Source organism: Pituophis catenifer, unplaced genomic scaffold, assembly GCF_029215685.1.
Source record: "Pituophis catenifer annectens isolate HBS135680 unplaced genomic scaffold, rPitCat1.0.hap2 SCAF_7, whole genome shotgun sequence".
In the NCBI taxonomy this organism is placed as follows: domain Eukaryota; kingdom Metazoa; phylum Chordata; class Lepidosauria; order Squamata; family Colubridae; genus Pituophis; species Pituophis catenifer.
In genome coordinates, this window is record NW_027256887.1 from 56,900,098 (window position 1) to 56,924,458 (window position 24,361).

General features: G+C 38.1%; 1 protein-coding gene across 1 annotated transcript in view; it reads left to right on the plus strand.

The window, feature by feature from the left end:
• The window catches only part of ANO4 (anoctamin 4), a 111,206-nt gene that overhangs the window by 33,972 nt on the left and 52,873 nt on the right, over nt 1-24,361 (plus strand). The window contains exons 5-9 of the mRNA XM_070946824.1: nt 6,928-7,038; nt 11,818-11,954; nt 13,361-13,519; nt 20,342-20,442; nt 24,050-24,094. Of these exons, the coding sequence (XP_070802925.1) occupies nt 6,928-7,038; nt 11,818-11,954; nt 13,361-13,519; nt 20,342-20,442; nt 24,050-24,094 (553 nt within the window). The remainder of the gene's footprint in view (nt 1-6,927; nt 7,039-11,817; nt 11,955-13,360; nt 13,520-20,341; nt 20,443-24,049; nt 24,095-24,361) is intronic.

Genomic DNA, 24,361 nt, shown 5'->3' on the forward strand with positions numbered 1-24,361 from the left:
TCACTCTGTGATTATTGTCCAGTTGACTGATGACTACCAGGCATGCAGAGCCAATTGAAGATGTAGCCAAGAGGCATAAAAACATTAACGGCATTTATACGTTGCCATTTGGCCTAGAAAGGCTCATAGTGTGATTTAATCTAAAGTTTCAAAATGATTAAAGATATTAAAGGACATGATTCCACAACAGCGGGCAATGAATTAGAACTATAAATGAGGCTAAGTTTTAAAAATTGTTTTTAAGTATTAAAATCATAGTTCCAGTATTTATAAATTTCTAAATTTGTGAAGAGGACAGTGGTTCTAGCTACTTTTACTTATGAAGCATGTGGTATTTTCTAGAAGTATGTTTTGCATTCATCCAACAAATTTCTGAATCAAAATGAGCCTTGTCCAAAATCAGTTAAATCTAAATCTGAAACCTCCTGAAATCTCATAAACCTGTTTCCAATAACTGGCACATTTATTTCTAAACATTCCATTTATCATCAGTACCAAACTGGGAGGAAGAGGCTAGACATAAGGAAGTTTTGAAATGTGTTTGAATATTAGTAGCTTGGCTTGGTAATTAGGCTGTTGGTTTGAGCTGAGCTTGGCAATTTGGTTGCAGATGTTTCATCACCATTTGAGGAGACATTGTCAATGTGTTGTGAATTGTGCTCGTCCGTTAGAATTCAGGTCTTTAAATACCTTTTTATGAGATGCAAATTAGTCTGAATGTTGTTTGTTCGGATATTTCTGAGTCATGATCTGATTTCGGACTGTGATTGGCTGGCTGTTGTTGCTGGGCTAAACTTAAGTACTGTCTGTATGATGCAGATTAGGATTAGAGTTGTTTAACTGGGTGCATCTGAGACGTGGACCGATTTCTTTTGAGACGATGGGTTATAATTTTGTTGTTGTGTTAGTGGAGTTCCTGTTCGTTTTTTAAATGCTACCTTTGGGATCATGGTTGATGTAGTTCTTTCGTTCTCAGCAATTGGTAGACTGGGTCGATGTCAATGTGCCTGTTTATTGAATTATTGGTGGAAAACCAGGCTTCAAGGAATTCTCTCTCTCCTTGATTTTGCCTGGGTTACTTACAACTGTTGTCCCGGTTAGATCAAATTTGTGACCTTCTGAATCATCATGGATTGACATGAGGGATAGGAAGGGATAGTGAGAAAGTTTTGTTTCGTAAATAGTAGTTTCTAGTCATAATTATAGGAAATAATAATAATTTCTTTCTTGCTGGAATTTTTCCTGATATTTGTATAGAAATGCTGAATGTTTAATTCTTTTGCTACTATTTACTTCCTATACGTTACCTATATAATATTTATATTACATTTTCTGTGATTTTGGCTTCAGTGGAAGAAAGACAATAAATGTCATTGCCCTTATCTTTCTGACATGTTCTAAGTTGTCTGTCTAAATAACGGCCTATGATTTCACCTTTATCATTTATTTTATTTTATTTTAATTTTACTTCAAATTTATATACTGCCCTTCTCCCTAGGGACTCAGGGCGATGTACAGCCAAGTAAAAACACATAAATACATAATACATAATACATAAATTAAGAACAGATTAAAAGGAAATAACTCAATTTGGCCCAAAATTTAAAAAGACAAACAAATTTAAAATCATTTAAAAGGATTTGTTAGGCCAGCCCGGCTTGTTGGAAAAGGAAAGTTTTAAGGGCACGGCGGAAGGCAAGAAGGTCTTGGATTCTCCTTATCTCTGGGGGCAGTTGATTCCAGAGGGTGGGAGCCCCCACAGAGAAGGCCCTTCCCCTGGAGGTCACCATCATGCATGTAGTCTCAACCCATCCTAAAATGTATAAGGGTTAGGGGAAAAATACTCCCTTTATACCAAATTTGAATTTCCCATAACCCTTTTATACAGATTCTTTTGACATTTTTACCAATTATACATTTGCCATTGTTCGGTTGTTTCTGACTCATAATAACCCGATGAGCATCATTTTGCAAGGAATGTTTGTCAGTAACTACTTCTTTGAGCTCTTTTACATTCGTGCTTTGGTCATCATTGATAATATTCTATCAATCTCTTTTTCAACTGCCCTGGATTTTCCCAAGAATCTTCTCCAATGACTCTTACTTTCCTGCACACTAGGTTCCCTAAATGTATATATTTTAGCTTCATAATTAGTATTTCTATTAATTAGTCTGGTTTTACTTCATTTAATATTCAGTTATTCACACTTTTTGTCCAATAGTATTCTCAACTGTTTTCTACAGTACCATAGTCCAAAGGCATTTTTTTTTTAAAAAATTCAGCCTTTGGATGGTCCAGCTTTCAGAGCTATATGTTACAACTGGAAATCTTTTATTTTCTATGACATTTTCATAATGGTGCCCATAACATAAGGGATAAGGAGAGGGGGAAAGCTCTTAAACTCAATAGGTTTATTGAAAAGACCTTGAACATACTTAAATCAAACCTGGAAGAAAGGTCAGCTTTGTCTGCTGATTTCATCCAACTTTGACATATTCCATGATGCTATTATGATTGAGAAGTTTTTGGTGCTCTCTGTTTTCTTGCTGATATTTCATTACCAAATTATTGCACTGATGATATTACCTAGTTTGGATAATGAAACATCTACAAGAAAACAACCAAGCTTCGAGAGTACCAAGAACCCTTCATTTCAATGCTGAGGTACAAATATTTTCCTCTATCACAATTATGATTTGAAACATCAAATGTGAAAGATATTTAACTTAAGAATATAGGCAGCATTCCCATTGCCCAAATCTTGCATAGAGGTAATGGGGGTTAAAGACCTGGAGGAAATCCACCTCTTCAATTGCTAGGAGATATGTTGCTGGTATGAACTGTAAAGGAGAAAGAAAAAGGCAAGAAACAGAAATGTTGCCTTATTTAGCCCATTTGGCAAAATGTGCATTTTCAACTGTGTTGAAAGTTTGGCTGGGAATAAACATTACTGTAAGAATGCTGGAAAGTCAAGTATGCAGTTATCAGGAAGCATATTTTAGTTGTGCATCTAAATATGGAATGTATGCTAGTTTCAGTGTGGAAAACATTTGGATTCAGCATTTGGATGGAATGCCTGTTCAAAATATTGCTATAGTTTATTTCACTGAAAAAAGTACATTTCTTTGTTTTTAGCAATTAACTATTTTTCATCCTATGACCACATCATATGCAAAACAACGATAATACTATAATGCAACACTTCTAAAAAGTAAAAACTATTAAAGGACAGCATGTTTTGAATACCCCCAACAAATAGAACTGCTCATAACAATTGCTAATAACTAATAATAAAATATGAATGTGACTGAGTTACATCATTTTGTAACTGAGTCAGATCAAAAATTCTTTCTTTTTCATTTTTCAGTAGCAATTGCATTGTTATCATAAACTGTTTATGAATAATGAGTATTTCTTGCAGTGGAAATTATACAAAAATAATTTATTAATTTTTCAGGATAAATTAAAAGAACATAAATTAATCTATTTAGCAACTGCATTTTATTATCTATAGTTTTTTTTTTAGAAAGCCCTAATGTCTTAGAAGCACAGTAACTTGTACTGTGCTTGTAAGACTAATGTCTTACAAGCACAGTAACAATGAAAGTGATAGCTGCCTCTCATCCTATGTATCTGCTTGCACTTAATACTCAAATATTAAATTTCAAGCAGCCATTATTATCATAGCTGTTGATGTACATCTCTTTTATGATTTTACTACAATCTGAACTAATGGCTATTGCCAGTAGTGACTCCAGTATCAATAAATTCAATATATCAATTACACAATCTGTGAAATAATACTTTCTTTCGTTTCTTTTGAAACTCCTGCAAATCAATTTAATTGAACAAAATAATTTCTAGCATGATGAAGAAAAAAATATACATCCTTTCTCAGGGTGTTTTTAATTTATATTTCCAATATAAATTAAATATATGTCCAATATTTCTCTTGCTAAACTGAGACACTTTTTGTTTTCTTTTATAAAGTAGGAGTTAAATTATTTTTTTGTTACCATGTTTGTCTCTTCCTAATGCTGGGACATCATTCTAGAAAAATGGTTACTAGAGCTAAAATCATTTTTTAATTTCATAGGCTGTTTTTATTTGCTTTATTTTCTTAATACACAAGAAATACAGTACATAACTAAATTTCTCTCTTTTTTAGTTTTGTTATTGTAGATATGGAGTCCAGTAGAACATTGGACAGGTGGAAAGACATTTAACCCTCAGTATTTTTCGTGCTAAAATTTTTCTGCTACTTATCCTAAGGAAATTATGAATCATACTTCATTGTTATAATTTATAATTATTTATTATACTTGACTGTTGGGGCCACATTTTTCTGCTATCCCTAGTAGCTGAGCATATTTTTGCAAACTTAATCTGGTAGACCTAATGTTGGGCTTGGTATTATATTTATACATACTGCTAGTGGAAGGGGGTGACGGTCCACTTTTGACTGTATTAGTTTGTCTTAATTTCCCAGTGCACTTGTACATTTTATACAAGTATTAATACATTAGTATAAATTGTATTTGTGATACAATTTATAAACCTAATTATACAGAATTTTGCAATAACAAAATGAATTCTCATAATGCTTCATGGAATATAGATCACTTAATGTAGAGAATATAAAATGCCAATGCCAAAGCTTTATTATGATTTATGTTTAAAATAAGAATTCTAAACTTCTGAAAAGCTTCTCTGAATCTGGAACCCTTATACTTTCAGTTTCACTCACCTAGTCTCATTGTAAAGGCAGAAAGGTAGAAGATCCAGGAGCCTTCAAGTTAATTCTTGACTCTTAAATGAGTGGTCTATCAGAACACAAAGAGTCTTACATTATATTTCTAAGCTCCTGCCCTCCTCCAATGGGAGGGGGGGGAATGAGAAGGAGAGGAAGTTAGAAGGTTTTTTTTGTCATCAGGAAGGGTTTTTTTTGTCATTTAAACTTTAAAGAAGGTTTAAAGTTCTCATAGAAACAAGGAGAACAAAATACAGATTTTGTCTAATTGATCCTAAGATTTAGGCTTGTACTAAAAAAAATCAGAAAACTGGAATCAGATAGATAGCATTGGCAAGGAAATTAGGGTGCAGTTATGCCAGCATAGTTTACTTATCTGCAGTGCTGACTTTACAACTATGTGTCCCCATTCTTTGTCCCTTTAACTTTGTTTGAACAAATAAGTGCCAGTTTTGTATGTGGATCTCAGCCTCATGTAATATTGCAACTTACCTTTCTTTATTGTCTTTCTTCTTCTGCTTGCTATTATTTCAATGTTAAATTAGCACTAGAGTTACACAACTTCTAGTAATGTCTGGAGATCCAGGGATGAATTTGGCAAGCTTGATAGTGTGATGATGACCAAGACACCTCACTTCTTTGCAAGCAGTATTCATAGATCCAAAGAGGGCAAAATTATCAGACGCATATAATGTTGTCATCACACAAACATCATTATGACATACTTGCAAAGTATGCATAGCAGTTTTTGTGTGATGACATCATTATGCTTGTGTCATTATATATGATACACACAGACACCTTGTTGATGCTAGTTCTTCTCTGCTACAACTATATATTAGGAATATATCAGTCTTCAGTTTCCAGAGCTTTGGCGGGCAATATATTTATGACTAATTTAGATCCTGATTACATTTATTTGGTATTGCAGTATATGTGCAGAAATAACTCCTTTTAACATAAATTATTAAAACTGCACATGTGAAAAGATGATTTATCAATAATAAATTTTGGAAAATTGATAATTTAGCCTCTGTTATGTTTTGTTAAGTAGTACAATTTTTACTGGTTCAAAATAATTTCCATACTGTATATTGTAATGCTACATTTTGTATACTTTTGGCAAAGAAAAGCTAAACAATATTCCCTGGCTAAAGGGATGTGCTTTGGAACAGCGATTTAATTTGCAAATGCAGTTAGTCCAGTGGTGAGATCCTAACCGGTTTGCTATTGGTTCGCTGGCCGCGCATGCACACTGTGTACCAAATGCGTGCTGTATGTGCAGTGCACACCAAAAGGAGGCTTGGAAAGATAAGTAGAAGCGAGGGAGGGTCAGCTGTGGCGTGCAATTTTGCTTCGCTAGAAAGTAGGATTTCCTGCTTTCTAGCAAAGCTAAACTTCTGCACAGTTGATCCCCCACCCCCACTGTTCTACTTACCTTCCCAAGCCTCTTTTTGGTGTGTGCTGTGTGCACGCGCAGTACATGCCAAAAGGAGGCTTGGGAAGGTAAGTAGAACAGCAAGGGGGGGGATCAGCTATGGTGCGCGATTTAGCTTTGCTAGAAAGCAGGATTTCCTGCTTTCTAGCAAAGCTAAAACCCACTGCACAGCTGATCATTGGAAATACCGGTTTGGAGGAAACAGTAGTTTTTTTTAACTACCGGTTCGCCCAAAGCGGTAGCTAACTTCGGGCGAACCGGTACCTTTATAAACTGCCAGTTCAACCGAATCGGTAGGGTTTTTTTTACTACCAGTTCACCCGAACTGGTAGTTTTTATCACTACCAGTTTTCCCGAACCAGAGCAAACAGGTAGCATTTGACTCCTGAGTTAGTCAAATATATTGTCACTTTCTAAGTAGCCGGTGAGAACAAATGTCTATGGAGAGGTAAGAAAGGCAAATAATAACATGTGTGTAATTACTTTAAAGAAATTCCAACAAAATATATTATGACACAAGTTGATAATCATGATATTTGTATCATGACTTAATTTCACATGTTGTTTTGATTCATGTATGCTGCTGGGAGTGTTTGTTTGACTGATATTTCCCTGCACTATTATATACGCAAAAATAAATACACAATAGTTGCTGCTATGGTATCTTTTCCATTCATTGCTGTTGCAGTCACTACTAAATTGTTGCAAACTCCCCCTAATTCTCTTCAATTTCTTTAGATAGAAGAGAGCAATGTCATGGTTGTGAGCTGGAAACACCAATACCAATAAGGCCTGATGCTCAGAAGACACATGTGGACTTTTCAGAGATTCTTAATGCAATACAAGAAAGTAAGTTATTTTGTGAATCTTAATTATATAATATGTGTTCATATATGTGATTCAAAAAATGAGCTAGAGTGGTTATAATTACGAGAATTGAAGGTTGCTGCTTATATTTAAGTTTGATAAAAAATGAATGTCTGGAAAAGACTTCTAGAAGTAAGATACTTGAAATGTAAGATAATTGAAATATTGCTGAGCACATTGTAAGCCGCCCTGAGTCTCCGGAGAAGGGCGGCATATAAATCAAATTTAAAAAAAAAATGTCAATATAAGTGACAGGCCTTCCTCCTTATCGTCTAAGCATAAAACCATAAACTAAACTGGAAACACGTGTGAAAAAAAACTTCCACTGAGTCAGACCTTTACCAGAACCAATGCTTGAAAAGTAGTCAGAACTTTAATAGCTTCTGAAAGGTAAGCAGGCCGTCTCAGAATCAGACAAATCTCAGAGGAATGTTGTTCAAAAGGCCACTAGGACAATAAAGAAGGCATGTCTCCTGCTTCACAGAGATGGTATTGCCTAAGGAATGGAACATGCCAACCTTATCCATTCTTACTGGATGGAAAGAAATAATTGGAAGTAGATGAGTAGATGGAAGTAGATGAGTAGCTTGGCTCTGCTTCATGGAACCAACACCTAGAATTGGATCCAGAAAGTGGACTGGTAATCACTGCAGTTCACAAAATAGAGATATCACATGGACCCATTGGATTATGCCCTTAATTATCCATGCTGAAGTTTCCAAGTGGTCATCAAGGGCAGCTCCTTATATTGCAGTGATCCAATTGTGAGGTGACAAAGGCATGAATGACTGTCAGCAGGGTTTCCCCAACCGGAAATGGGCTCAACTGGCACATCACATCCATCCAGGTCCCTTCACAGGTCATTAACAAATGTAGCCAATGCTGTGCCTAGGTCTAAAACCTGATGAAAGGGATCCAGGTAATCTACTTGATCCAGGCCTTTTGAAGCTACAGCATAATGATTTCCATAGTAGGTAGAGGTTGGGAACAGGCTTCAAGAGATCCTGTCCACTTCCATAATGCTGTTGTGGCCCGTCAGCGGCCTGTGCAGATTGTAGCTGATTCTGACAACGAGGCTGGTGTGGTGCTGCGTCAGCAGCCTGTGCAGCTGGCGCTCGAGTCGGACAGTGAGGATGCTGTAGAAGATGTGGTGCCAGAGGCAGGGATTCAGCCAGGGCCTTCAGAACCTCCAGAAGCTCCTTTAAGTGTAGAGGACGAAGAGGAGGTTCCTCTTCTCAATGCACGGGCGCTTAACTGCCAAAAGGCAGGAGTGGCTCCTCAGGAGGAGGTCTCCTTGAGAGTAAGGCTTGGGCCTAATTGGCCACTCACTTAGCCTATTTAAGAAGGAACGCCGCTTGCAACAAACTGTAGAGAACAACTTTAGTTCACTCTTCTTCGTGTCTGCAAAATTGCTTCTGGGCTTTCTGCCAACTCTAGTAAGACTGTGATTACCTTATCTTAGAATTCTGGTAGGCTGTTAAGACAGTTCGTTAACAGCCTTTGAATGATAAAGACTAAGTTATTTTAGTAAAATAAGTTTTGTATAGAGTTTGTGCTGCGTTCTTTGGGGGTCCGTAGCTGGGGCAGAACAAATGCCAACAGCTTAGTTTCAATTGGTCAACATCGTTATAACTGTTGATAGATAATCTTTTTCGTGATGTTATTGATATTCAAGCTAATAGCCATTACTGATTTCGGTATCAGTGGATTCAATGCATCAGTTACGCATCCTGTTAAATAATATTTCAATTTGTTTCTTTTGAACTTGCTGCCAATGAATTTGAGTAAACTGACTTCTAGCATGATGAAGGAAAATACCGTAGTATATACTTCGTCTCAATATATTTTAAAATAAAGTATTAAACTGAGACATTTTTGCTTTCTTTCATAAGGTGAGGGTTGTAGAGATTATTTTGTTACCTTCTTTATATCTTCCTAATGTTATTGCATGGTTCTAGAAAACAGGGACCAGATTTTTATGCTATAGGCTGCTGTTATTAAACTTTTTCTTAGTAGACAAGAAACAAGTAACATTTATTTTGTTAAAGCTTTCTTTATTATAGCTATAGAGTCCATTACACCATGATACATGTGTACTAAAGACATTTACTCTTCAATATAAACTACTTCTTCTGCTGTTATGAATAATATAGTTATTTATTATACTTAATTGTTGGAAGTCTTCATCTTAAAGAGAAATTCATTAAATATATATCTCTACTTATTCTGTATTGCCTCAACATGAAGCCATTATTATTGGATGTCACACTAACTCATAATGTAGTTTGCTTTCTTATGGTTAAGTATTATATCTGAATTCAGCCCTTCTAGTTTATCTAAAAAAATTGTCGTTGAAACAAGCCATTACCTATGGATCAAGCCTTCCCAGATTGCCATGCCAGTCCTCAGGCAACTTCATAGGATCTGTATAATTCCCATTTTTCCTGAGCTCAAGTAGAATAAGCTTGAATGGTTTATTGGTAAAGTGGCAAGATGTTTTAAAAATGGTAAACTAACAAAATGAAAAGATGCATACATTATAAAAAAAATACAGAACAAGTAATTAAAAATGAAGAAAAATACAACAGTAAAAATAAAAATATAGCGCATAATGTCATTACAATAATAATTACAGTTCTCTATATAATAATTCCTTTGTTTTTCCTTTTTCTGTTATTATTTTAAAAGCAATAAAAACTATATTAAAAATGGTACAAATAGTCTATCCTGATCTTAAAATGCAGTTACTACAACAAAAAAGTTTGCTTCCTATACATTGAATCCCCTCAGAGAACATTCCATAAAGGGTTGCTATGGGAGCCAAAACAAAAAACTTGAAACATTAACTCACGCGGCTTGGCTTTTGCTTTGAAATTCAAAAAATTATCAGCTTGACCTTAGATTGTTGATTAGCAAAGAAACATACATCTCTTCCTTTATTTCCAAGTTACCAAGATATCTAATTATGGATCCTTAATACACAGATCCTTAATACACAGTGGTGAAGTGAAATAGTATGTTAGTTTGTCAAGAAACGATTATGAAGAGGATTTATGAGTCATTTGATCAATTACCTATAGTATGCATTTTCTACTCTCTTTCCTTTTAATTTTGTGATATTTATTTATGTTCACTGTTAATTATTTATTATTTTTATATAATTTCAAAAGACATTTGTTCTTTTCTGTTTATACCATTATTATGTTCTTATTGCTATAGCTATTGTTTAACAATGCAAAAAGAAAATCCTTTACATTATAATACAGTCATTTTCAAAAATAGAATAGTCCTCGGGACTAAATATTTACCTGATACTGGCACATGAATTCCAGTAGATATACATCCCTGAATGTGAATAAAAGGACTAGACCTGACTTTTATTCATTAGAATTATATTCCATCTGTAGGGTGTGTGTGTGTGTGTGTATATCTGTATTCTGTATATACATAAGGTATATATTTTATGTATCTATAGTATATGTGTGTGACTACAATATATGTCTCTGTCTCTATACAAGGCTAATTTTTCACTTTTCTAAACTAATGGTGTTTGTACAAATACAGTACATATACTCCAAGCTGGCACTTTTATTGCGCATTAATTGTTTATTTCATACGCATTAATAAATTTGAAGCAGATTACCAGGAGATGGGAATGAAAAGGTTTACAAATGTAGCAAACTCAACTTGATAATACAAATAAGATATTGATCATTTACCGGTATTTGCTTGTTTTTTGTTTCTTTCCTGAATGAAAAATAAATTGAAATATTATTACATCATTTAACCCGAGTCAGTAGAAGGTATTTCTTAGCCAAATATAAAACTTAGACAATATTTTGGGGTACAGCTTTAAAGTTTTCTTAAGAAAATAGGTTTACGTCTCATAGGACTTGGAAAATAATTAGATTCTGTAGAGTGGATATAAAAATGAATAATAGACATTGGAATTCCAGTCAAATATTAAGAAGTTAAATGGCTGCTAATATTTATCATGAATTTAAAAACTGTACTGTAGGTCAAAACACAGAACATGTATATATGAATCACTGCCACTTAGAAGATGCTCTGCTTGTTCATATACCATGATCTGTTATAATCTGAACCTGCAGTGTGTTTGTGATGCACCAGAACAAAGATAATACATATAGTTATAGAATGTCCCCTCAGGAAATTTCTAGGCACCTGGATGACCTCATTGCAGCCACACCAGAAACAGTTAGATGGTTAGCTTCCTTAGATATCGAATTATAACATCTATCTCACTGCAATTATATGGTGCCATATTATGGTGATTTTATTATGGTTTTATATTAATTTACGGTAATATTTTATCTTATATATTGTAGTGTGTGTGTGTGTGTATGTGTGTGTGTATGTGTGTGTATATGTATATAATGTGTGTGTATACATATGCATTTTATGGTATGTGGTATAAAAGATATATATATACACACACACATATGTACATACATACACATACATACCTTGCTGATGCTTCATTTAAACTTATACCAGTATTTGTATATCAGTGATTGCATGACTTCTGTAGATGCCATACGCTAAATAAATAAATTCTGTTATAATAGATACACATTACATAATTATTTTACATTATATAATTATTGCAGAGGCCAGACTGATCTTGTTCCTACTAGATGTGCTGAGCTCATCCATGCCAATTTTGAAAAGATACCTAAAATTTTTGACTTTTTATTATTTAAAGCACTAATGTTTTAATTCTTTGTCATTGCTTTTTAGTAGCTAAGGATGTCAATATTATTTTTGATGAATTAGAAGAAATAACAAACCCTTCCAAAGATGATGAGTCTTTGCTTCACCATGGAAACTTGACTAGTACTTCAGATGATACTAGCAGATTGGAATCTATTGAAGAGGTAAGACATTTTCATACAAATATTATTTATGGATTTCCTTTAGGTGGCTCTGAGCTACTTCTCAATTTACTTTCCATATAGAGCTGTGTGTTCAATATACTATAAAATCACAGTGTTTTCATCATTCTTGTATTTTGCAGATTATTTTGCAAAATTACACCCCTGGATTCCCCTAACAGCATAGCTCATTCTTGTGTGGAAAATAAACATTTGCTTTGTCATATGAGTGACAGAAAGTCAAACAAGCATATTAAAACAGTACATGGAATGACAAATTATTTATTTATTTAAAACTATTTATATGCAGCCTACTAAAAATAAAATAACAAATATAGAATAATCACCTCCAATCATGAAAGCCATAACATCCAGCATTCCAGCATTCATTTTATGTTTTGAAGACATGATAAAAAAATAATATTTACTTCTTTCTGAAACAAATATGGGGGGAGCCATTGTATCTTCATGGAAAAAGAATTTCAAAGGATTACAGATGAACTTGCCTCTGTATTACCATCTCCTAATGTACCTATGCAGAAGGAACAATTAATAAATGTTCCTAAATAGAATATGCCACTTGGAAGATTCTATTCAGAGGAAGGGATCCCATACAGATCAACGACAAAAGACATAAAAAGTTTTGTAGGCAGTGACTAGCACTTCAAAATGTATCTGGAAGCCTACTTCCAAAGCCAGGCTGTAATATTTTGGATCAGTTGTAGTTCCCAAGTAAGGCAGCATTTTCTTTCAAAGGCAACCCCAAGTAAAGCACATTACGAATGTTTGATGATCAGGGTATGAGTGACAGTTACAAGGGCATCTTCTTTTAGAAACAGTTGTATCAAGCATTCCAAGTGTTCCTGTACAGACCATCGTTTCTACCTTCTATTCCAGCAAGAGTCATAATTCCAAAGAATCCACAGGTTCTGGATCAGCTTCTTTTGGAAGAGTGCATTAATAGTTAAAAATTGAATTATAGTGGATCCAAGTTATTTTAAAGAAAGATCTGTCAGAGCATTCACTGGGACAGATAATATGAAATTTTGAAAACATGTAATAGGCACACTCAGAAAATAACTGCAATAGGAGAGCAACTATATGGTGATCATAACTATGTATGACATGATTACATGGAAAATTCTTATGAAGTTTAATAAATCTTATTTAAATGTTATGTCATTTTGTTATGTTGTGCTGTGTTATGCTATGCTATGCTATGCTATGCTATGCTATGCTATGCTATGCTATGCTATGCTATGCTATGCTATGCTATGCTATGAATATTTATATGTTCTGTAGTAGTTTTCAGATACTTTGTTCTGAATCCTTTTTTTATCAAAATTGTTAAAGCCACTAGTCGTTTTGTTGGGGGTTTTATTTGACAACTGTACTGACTGCCTTTACAGGATATTCCAGAAAAAAATAAATCCAGTGGACTATACTTCAGAGATGGAAAATGTCGCATTGATTATATCTTGGTGTACAGAAAATCTAATTTGCAAGCAGAGAAAAGAGAAGTATTTGAAAGAAATATTAGAGCAGAAGGACTTCAGATGGAGAAAGAGGTAGGAGGTCTGGAAGCAAGAGTATTTCATTCAATTTATAATTTACAGCTGATTTCAAGAGGGTTCCTAAAATGTCCATTGACCTACATAATTGATTAAATACAATCTAGTGATTTAGGCAATGACCTGATTCCTCTCAATCTAATTCAGTGGTTCCGGATTCGACCTAAAACTTGATCCAAAATGAGGTTTGAAAAGCCACATCTTTGAAACTGAATATAATAACATGACATAAAATCTGATATGCAACGAAACAAATCAAAATAAAGTTATATTCAGGATCAGCCTTTGTAAATTTTCTCAAGAATCATACTTTATGTTTTAAGACGAAAGCTGTTATGAGGTTGGACTAGAGGACCTCTGAGGTTCCTTCCAGCCCTATGATTCTATATTTGTACCACATCTTTTTCTGTATCACTTTTATAATCCAGGGTTTTTTAAAAATCTACATTTTATTTATTTATTTTTATTTTATTTATTTGATTTGTATACCGCCCTACTCCCGAAGGACTCAGGGCGGTGAACAGCCAACAATAAAATACATAAATACACAAAATTTAAAAACCCGATAAAATCAAATTAAACTTTTTGGCCCAGACAAATTAAAATACCCCAATAATTTAAAAACAGATTAAAATTTACATATTTAAAAAGGGAAGAGATCAGGCCAAGCCCGCTTGATGGAATAAAAAGGCCTTCACAGCACGGCGGAAGGAGCGCAGATCCGGGATCCTCCGTATCTCCGGGGGGAGCTCATTCCAGATGGTAGGTGCCCCCACAGAGAAGGCTCTCTCCCTAGGGGCCGCCAGTCGACACTGTTTGGCTGACGGCACCCGGAGGAGTCCCTCTCTATGAGAGCGTACTGGCCGGTGGGAGGCTATTGGTGGTAGTAGGCGGTCCCGTAAATAACCAGGCCCTAAGCCATGGAGCGCTTTAAAGGTGGTAACCAAAACCTTGAAGCGCACCCGGAAGACCACCGGGAGCCAGTGCAGCTCGCGCAGGAGAGGTGTTACATGGGAGCGCCATGTCGCTCCCATTACCACCCGCACGGCCGCACTCTGCGCCAGTTGGAGCCTCCGGGTGCTCCTCAAGGGGAGCCCCATGTAGAGAGCATTACAATAGTCCAGGCGGGAGGTGACGAGGGCATGAGTGACCGTGCGTAACGAGTCCCGATCCAGAAAGGGATGCAACTGGCGAATCAGGCGGACCTGATAAAAAATCCTCCCGGTCACGGCCGTCAAGTGCTCTTCTAAAGACAGCCGTGAATCCAGGAGGACGCCCAAGTTGTGAGCCCTCTCCGTGGGGGCCAATGATTCGCCCCCAATAGTCAGTGATGGCATCAACTGGCTATATCGGGACGTCGGAAACCACAGCCACTCGGTCTTGGATAGGTTGAGCCTGAGCCTGTTCCTCCCCATCCAGATCCGTACGGCCTCCAGGCACCGGGACATCACTTCAAGGGCATCGTTGGGGTGATCCGGGGTGGAGATGTACAGCTGGGTGTCATCAGCGTACTGATGGTACTCCACCCTGAAACCACGGATGATCTCGCCCAGCGGCTTCACATAAATGTTGAACAGGAGAGGTGAGAGGACCGACCCTTGCGGCACCCCACATATGAGGGGCCTCGGGGTCGACCTCTGTCTCCCTGTCAACACAGACTGCGACCGGTCAGAGAGAAAGGAGGAGAACCACCGCAACACAGTGCCTCCCACCCCTAACTCTTCCAACCGGTGCAGCATGATACCATGGTCGATGGTATCAAAAGCCGCTGAGAGATCTAACAGGACCAGGACAGAGGAGCACCCCCTGACCCGAGCCCTCCAGAGATCATCAACCAACGCGACCAATGCCGTTTCCGTGCTGTACCCGGGCCTGAAGCCCGACTGGAACGGATCCAGATACGTCATTTCATCCAGGTACTGGGGAAGCTGTTGCGCAACCACACTCTCAACAACCTTCGCCACAAAACGAAGGTTGGAGACCGGACGATAATTTACCAACATTGCCGGGTCCAGAGAAGGCTTCTTGAGGAGAGGCCTCACCACCGCCTCTTTCAAGGCGGCAGGAAAGACACCCTCACCCAGCGAAGCATTTATAATCCCCTGGAACCAGCCTCGTGTCACCTCCCGAGAAGCCAGCACTAACCAGGAGGGACACGGGTCCAATAAACAAGTGGTCGCGTTCAGTCTACCCAGAATCCTGTCCACGTCCTCAGGGGTCACAGGATCAAACTCATCCCAGATAATATTCTCAAGACCTGCCCCAGTCCCTCCCCCTGAGACTATCCAGTCGGAATCCAGATCTTCCCGAATCTGAGCGATTTTGTCATACAGATATTGGACAAAATCCTCGGCTCTACCCTCCAAGGGGTCCTCCCGCGCTTCCTGGTGGAGCAGGGAGCGGGTCACCCTAAACAGGGCGGCCGGGCGATTATCTGATGACGCAATAAGAGCAGCAAAATAGCTACATTTCGCTGCTTTTATCGCCACTAGGTAATTCCTAATATGAGCTCTTACCAGTGTCCGGTCAGATTCAGAAAGACTGGCCCTCCAACTACTGTCTAGGCGTCTTTTCCGGCACTTCAACTCCCTCAGCTCCTCAGTGAACCAAGGAGCTAAATGAGATCGGCGCCGGGTCAGAGGCTGCAAAGGCACGACCCGATCCAGAGCTCCAGCGGCCGCCCTATCCCAGGCGGCCACTAGGTCTCCAGTCGAGGCGTGTGCCAGAGCCTCAGGGAATGGCTCAAGCTCCATCTGGAACCTATCCGGTTCCATCAGGCGCCTGGGGCGGAACCATCTTACCGGCTCCGCCTCCCTGCGGCGGGGTGTAGCGGTTCGAAGGTCGAGACGAAGGAGAGAGTGATCAGACCATGACAAGGGCTCAGTGACTATATCCCCTATCTCGAGATCACTCAACCACTGTCCAGAGACAAAAACCAGATCCAGCGTGTTTCCCCCCGTGTGGGTAGGGCCATGAATTAACTGGGTCAGGTCCATGGCTGTCATGGAAGCCATGAACTCCCGAGCCACCTCAGATGCCTCACCAACGGACGGCAAGTTGAAATCCCTCATGACCATAAGCCTAGGGGTCTCAACCGCCACCGTGGCGATGACACTGAGTAGCTCGGGCAGGGCTGCTGCCACATGGCAGGGAGCCAGGTATGTGATCAGCAAACCCATCTGAACCCCGTGGCCCCATTTCACAAGGAGGGATTCACAGCCGGCCGTCTGAGGAATAGTGGCCTCCCTCGGTCTCAGACCTTCGTTAATAATAACCGCTACCCCCCACCCCTACCCTGCAACCTCGGCTGATGGAATGCGCGGAAACCTGGTGGGCACATTTGGTGGACCCCCCCCTCTTGGCCCAACCAGGTTTCCGTAATACCTGCCAGGTCCGCTCCCCCCTCCTGAACAAGATCACAAATGAGGGGGGCTTTATTTACTACAGACCTGGCATTGCATAACATCAGACGGAGACCAGGGCCCTGAGGATCTGCGCCACCTGGAAAACGAGTGGAGCTTTGGGGGCCGGAGCGCGCCACCGCTCGAAGACAGCGGGCGCGCGCTCCCCTAACACGATATGGCCCCCTGCTCCCGCCATATCTACCCCTCCCACCCACAGTACTGATGGTAAAAACCTTATCTGGATGAACTTTATCCCCCCTCTTGACCCCGGGCCCCCCACCCCCCATGCCGTGCTCCACAGCCTTACCTGGCCCTCCCCTTAGTGGGTTATCCCCCATACCCACAGCCTTACTTCTGATCCAACCCTCCCCCCCCCGGACATTTGCTAAAACTTTATCTAAAAAACCCCTCAACCCCCTCTTCGTGACATGCCACCTCTCTGGGTTCCAAAGCCCTTCATCGAGGTAGGCCTTCGATAACATGGAAGGCCAGGCTTGCGAGAGGGGGGAGTCTCGCAAGGCAAAGAGCTCAGCCGGTGAATACATTCCTGCAAGTTCGCTTGGGGAAATAGAGTCAGGCTAAGGATTCAATGATGGTACATTTAAAAGTCCAGGAGAGACAGTTCACCATTTTGGCGCGGATCAGAACCGGGGCTCCACTGTCCTCTCACGGCAGTGGAGAGGAGTCTCAAGCCGATGCCCTGAAAAGCAATGACCAAGCCACCCTCTCACGGCGGCTGGTATCGACAGGTCTAATTCAGTGGCAATAACAGCAAGGTGACTCCCTCGGTGACCACACCCAGGCTTAAGCCTCTCCTCACAGCAAGGCATTGTAAATGTGACTGGGACTGATGATATAGCCGGAAACCGGGGGTCAATTATAGTCAGGTCAGGTCAGGGGTCCAATAAGTCCAATGCAGTCCAGTGCCGGTGCAGATAAGGTCCAGATCAAATGGCCACGGCCCCGCCCACGCCCATAACCAGGCCGCGGCGGGGAGGGGAAAATGGATACAGGCCAGGGGGAGGCAGGCCAGTCGCCCAACTTTGCCAAACCCCCAGTCTCCATAGGGTCTTCTAATCCCCTTTAAGCCCCGGTCTTCAGGGGTCTTCAGAAGTCAGCAACCAGTTAGACTGCATTCTTCCCTTCCTCCCTCCGCAGTAAATAACCGACCCTAGTAAAAAAGTCTAAAGTCGGTCTGAAAACAGCCAGGATAGCGCCGTTCCACCCAGCACCGCCCCAGCAGCCGTCGTTTCATCCCCAGCCGCCGCAGCCGCCGCTCCAACCGTCGCGGCCGCTGCTGACAGCTGGGAACCATATCGGGGTGCTTTTCCGGGGGGGGGATGCTCCAACGAGCCGCTGTCTCCCCACACCCCTCCCCACTCCGGCCAACACTGGGAGGGCGCCGCTGGGGGGGGCGCCGCTGGGGGGGGACGCCAAGGCAACCCGGCGCCGCCCCGACCTTGCTCCAGCCTCCCGTTCACCGCCGCCATAGCCTCGCGGCGTTTTTCGGCTCCAGCTGCCCACGCCGATCATCCAGGGGAGCTCAAAAGCTCGCGACAGGCCGCCCACACATTCCTCTTGCTGGGCGGGGGCCAACAGCTGATATTCGGCCCCCCGAAAGTCCTCAGTAAGCCCTACTTCTCCTCCGAGGCATCGGAGCTTCACCTACGAGCCGCCATCTTCGCACATGCCATTGAAAGCAGTCTCAATTTCTGTTTATCCAATAAAATCTGTTCTTGTATATTCCCTGCTATAATATTAAACAATCTTGAAAGTAACTTAGTGCACTCAGTGCATTGTTCCCAAACAGCCTTATTTTTTTTAAAAAAATAATCAAATAGTGTTCATCCATTGTAATAAATGGCCTGTCTTCCTTCAAGAGTAATCCTTTGCTCTTTTGGTTCCCTTTAGCCAGCCTTCCATTCTCTTCTTATCATCTTGTTTATTTTCCAAACAACAAAACGTTCTCGTAGAAGGGTTTCTTAAAACTGATTTCAAAGACCATATATCGTCTTACATATTTTTAAGCACCCACAGGAAATATTCTTTCAAGTCCATCGAGCCCCTTAATTTTCCAAAATCAATATTTTAATCTCCCTTTGGCTGTTTTCCAGAAATTGAAGCTTCTTGTTTTTTAAAAGTCTGAATCTTTCTTTAAAGACTGCTTTGAAGCTGCAATATGCTGTATACAACAACCTGGTTTAGATTGTTGCCTTCTTGGAAAGGGTCTAATTCCTCATCTGTCTTCCATTAAAGCCTCTAAAATATGCTGACCACACTTGTCTATTTGTGGTCTTCATAAATACAGTATGAATTAAAATACATTAGAAAGAAGTGTAGTTAGTGCTTGAGTCTCTTTCTGGCTAGAGCTTGCATGAATTTAATGTACAGTACTATAAAAAGAACATTAACACAAAACCAATACCTATGTTGTTCATGTAGGTAATACGCACTTTATACTGAATCAATGAACACTAACTTTATGGTTTTGTGTTTTGCTTTATAAAAAATGTGTGTAAGGCTTATGGCATTGCACTTAACAAACATGAAGATTCCTATAACTGCATGATAACTAGATAATTCAATAGTAAATCTGATCAATTGAAAAGCAGTTATAATTTCAATCAGTTTTTCTTGTTCCAGTTAGGAGACTTGGAGCAAATGCAAAGGAAGCCAGTATGCCTAAGAGTTAGTGGACTCGAAGTTTTATGAAGCACCTTTAAAAGATATTTCATACAAACTTCCATCACAGACATATTGAATATGTAATAATTTCAATAGTATTTTGCAATCAAGTTATGAAAGAAATGTGAATTCACAAGTTGGAAAGCACAAAAATATTTTTACTATGCTAAAACTGATTTACAAGCATCATCACAAGCTCTTCAGTATTCTACAACTTGCATCTCTAACCTTGCAGAAATGCAGTTCTGAATGGGATTTTCATACATTTCATTAATGAGTCTGTGAATGAAACACTTGAAGTAGATTCATCTTGGGTCTTAAATGATGATTCATATTTTTTGGCCTTCTACGCTCTTAACTACTTAACCATTTATATTAAGAGAATATTTGAGAGTAATTTTTCAAATAATCTGTGATTTTTAAACAATATATCAATTTTTACATTCAGTTTATTTTGAGGGATACTTTCAAAATATCCTGTTTAATTTTTTTAGTCATCACATTCCTACTTTTTAAATAGTTTCTGCACTAAAACAGAACTTTTCCCTGTTCAGATGTTTCCTTGTGCTTCGGAATAATTTGTCCTATTAGTAACAGCTAAAATGGTATTACCCACGAGAAAAAAGCATCAGAAGAATTGGGAGATTCCCAAGGTTTGCAGAGGTTTTAAAATAAAAATTTACATTTTTTACATGTAGGAATTTAACTTACTATCTTTTATCTGTTGCAGTCATCTTTGTCAAACAGTGATATCATCTTTGTGAAGTTGCATGCCCCTTGGGAAGTCCTGGGAAAATTTGCAGAACTTATGAATGTAAGAATGCCCTTCAGGTAGGTTTAATTATAATTGTGGAGAATTTAACATGAACATGAAGTTGATGTGATTATGATTCAGTTGAAATAATTATGGTTCAGCTGCAATTTTGATTCAGTTTTGACTTTGACTTAACATGATATGTTCTGCAGTGCCGCTAGTTTCATGGGTCATTCTATCCTTTAGCCCCTTCACTACTAGAGGCCAAATCATGCCCTCTGTTTTTTAAAGGGACTTCTTTGCAGTCAGTGAAAGGAAACAAACTTCCAAGTGCCAGTCTGTCAGAACCATGTGGCATATTTAGCGGCTATGATCAGCTATGATGTAACTTGCATTATTAGAAACAAAGTTCACCTAAACATTCAAGAATTCATATGGGAGAAATTAAATATTTATTGTTTATTAAAGAAGAATTGTTAAAATGTGATAATAATCCACAATTAACAATATATCATAATTTTGATATATTTAACTGTATATTTTTTCTAAAATTGAATATTTTAAAAGAATTGTAATTGACTAAAATTGATTCCTATATCATATTGTTAGAAATGTGGTATTTCAAGTTACATTAGGCATATGTTACATAAAGTGGTTAATAGTAACATAACATAACACGTAACTTAGTTCATCTTAGTTCATCTTAGACTTATATGACTGTTCTAAAAGACATTTGATTAATCTAAATTTTACGAAGGATACGCTACATAAATAAAAATTAAATTCTTACTATGTAGAATTTTCTGATCTAATTGTGTTCTAAATAGGCATTAATATGCAGAGTTAATTGCAAAGACATGATTTTTAAAATTTTAACTCCCTTCTGTTAATATACGAGGTTGAAATTAAAACTCTAATGATTTCAGCATTGAATTTTCATTGTAAGCTGTAAACTTAATTCTAAAAAAGTTTGGGTAATAAAGTGTGTATGTCTATAAATTTAATGCTGACCCAAATTCTTTATGGCTAACATTCTGTTTCCAGCATTCTTTAACAAAAAGGGAAATGATCTGAAAAGAATGCAGAATATGCTTTAGAAAATTTATGAAAGGAATATGAAAGTGATGTCCATTTTCTACTGCTTTTTTTCTTGATAATTCCGTTGCTGAATGATGGTGCATATATTCATGAATATATGATGCATGAATATATTCATGCATATATAGTCACTATGGGACACTGTTCCCTTAGTTCTACCAAATTCCCCAAATGATAAGATCTTTATGATACAACACCAGATTAGAAAAGCTAAGTAATGTATTCAAATTGAACAGGCCCAACAAATATGAGACCTCTCTGTTCAATCTTGTCCTCCAATTGGTTTTGTTCTGCAAATTGTTCTCCTGCATAAGACCTACTGAAGTAGCTATCATCTCATATTATTGTAGTGAATTTCATAAATGAATTATGCAGCTTTTCCTTTCCATTGGTAATTCTGACATCCAGAAAGGGAAAGACATTTCTACTTCTAATAACCAAATTCTTAGCTAAGTTAAGCATGTAATGTTCTTATAGACTTCAAAATACAATAATCCTTAAGCCCTATGAAAAATTTCATCTCAATTTTCTTAATAATACTTCCCTTAAAGCTGTGAGGTAATTTTTTGAAGCTTAAGACTTATTGTTAATATAGTAAGACCATTATCAATTTTATAGTTCTGCTTTTATTTTAAATTAAATCTTAATTGAGCAGAATTCCATATCACCTCAGCAACAGGAACAGAGAAGTTCTTTCACTGTGTTCCTAAAGCAACTCTCTTCAGTCTAGGTATGCAGCCTAAATGTGTTGGACTATAGCTGCCAATAAATTTAGAGTAAAAGAAGATGATAACTTTAATCCCAATACACCTAGAAAGAATTTGTAATGGCAGTTGTTTGTGGGCATATCCATTCTGTTTCTAGCCTGTTCAGCTTTACTCTAGATCAGTTTATGAGTATCCTGGAGAAGCTGAGATCCTTTGACATGCAAGGTGTTTATCTGGATTGCAGGCTACCATTGGACAATTGTTATGCTGCTGAGCTCTCCTAACTGTTTGTACCAGAAAAGCAATTGCCAATCATTTTCCATGCATAGAATATTAAACTGAATGTATATACCTCCGCTTCTTGTTTAGTGACTGCATTTCATTCCAATGACCATGTCCTTAATTAAAATGGTTGCTAAGTGAACATGTGATAGAGAGAGCGGGAGGGAGAGACTCCAGCATGTATTGTTGTCAGATACACAAACTTTAGTTGTAAATGCATACATTGTTGAAAAATGAATTTTGTTATACCATTTATTACAATCATATTTGTGATCACAGTCACATGAGTAAGATAGTTTAATGAGGAGTGGCTGTGTATACACAGTGTGCATAGGTATACATGCATACACATACATACACATATGTACAGATACAATAATCAACACTGAAATAAAAAACTGTATTGCCACACTGTAGATCTCTAACTCCAGTAGTTTCAGAACTATTACTAGTAATAATGCAAGAGACAAAATTTGTATGAGATATAGATGGTTGCTGGTTCATAACAGAAATGTTTTTAAATGACTTTTTTTTTCCTGAATGATTCTTCCACTGGAATTTATTTTTGTTTTTAATAAATGTATCAGTGCACTTTTTCATCATCTTTTGGAGCTATAACTCCAAAATGCATCCACAGCAACAAACATTTACCCATTTGATAGGATGATCCTGTCTCTGCAAGGCAATCAAAATTAAATGTTGGCCTAGAATAAAGTAAACCACAATGAGCAAACCAGACAGCAATGTTTGAGTTGAAAGAAGCAGGCAACAAGGAGCAAGAAGGGAGGGGAACAAGAAGTCATGCCCAGAGATTGCATTGTGGAGTGGTGGGGAAGGAGAATACACAGCAATGTCCTTTATTTGTGCCCTCAATATGGTTGCTGGCCATATGGTCACTGGGCAAAGTGGCAGTGTAAATAAGCCCTTACTGTGTTGCTTTTTGCCCTTGATTTAGTTAATCCCATAACATCAATTCTGTTACTTTCTCTTCAGAACAAAACAAAAATTATACCTAATGCTAATTTGAATTAGTAGCATTGTCCCATGAATTTCTTACATCACATTCCTAATGGAGAATGCAAAAGCCATTCTAACTAATAGAATCTCATACTCACATCACATATATATAAAATTGGTAGGGAAAACACATACTAAATGCCTCAGTATCATTGTGCATGAATATAATCTTTTCAAAACTGCATCACTAGCACCAACATCACCTGATCATGTATTGCATGTATAACTAGAACAATTTTCTTTTATATTCTCATATTTAAAGCATTTTATTATCAGTATAAAAGCTTAGCATTTTATTTCATTTCAGGTTCATGATTTATTGAACAAAAAATGCTTCAAGGTGCATGACTTAATTGAAAAAAAGAAAGTAATGAACATACACGAATGTATACACACATACAGAGAAAGTGAGAGAGAGATTAAGGATGTTTTTGATGGTTCTAATTGTTAATCTCTTTTTAGTTTCTTCTTCACTTCTTACAGGATTCTATCTTCAATCTCCTTTCCTTCCTTGCTAGTTCATACTGTAACTGACGATGGGTTTTCTTCTCGACTGGCTTCATTTTTGCTGTTCTTCCAGGAGAAAAATCTATTACCTGCATCGACGTTACAAGATCCTGAACAAGTTAGTGGGTTTTGTTTTATTTTTTGGGAATTCAGTTTAATCAAAAAGTTAAATCACAGAAGAAAAACCCAAACTGTGGTTTCCATAAAAGCAGTAATTATAATTTTAATTGAGCTCTTCCAGGCATCATCACTTATTTCTCAAATATGGTGATAATATTTATATACCACTTCATTAACTTAAAGGTCTATAACAAGGCTATGAAGGCTTCCCAGTGCTGTATAATCCCAGTTAAGGGATGGATTCTTTATGAAGTGGCAGGAAGGG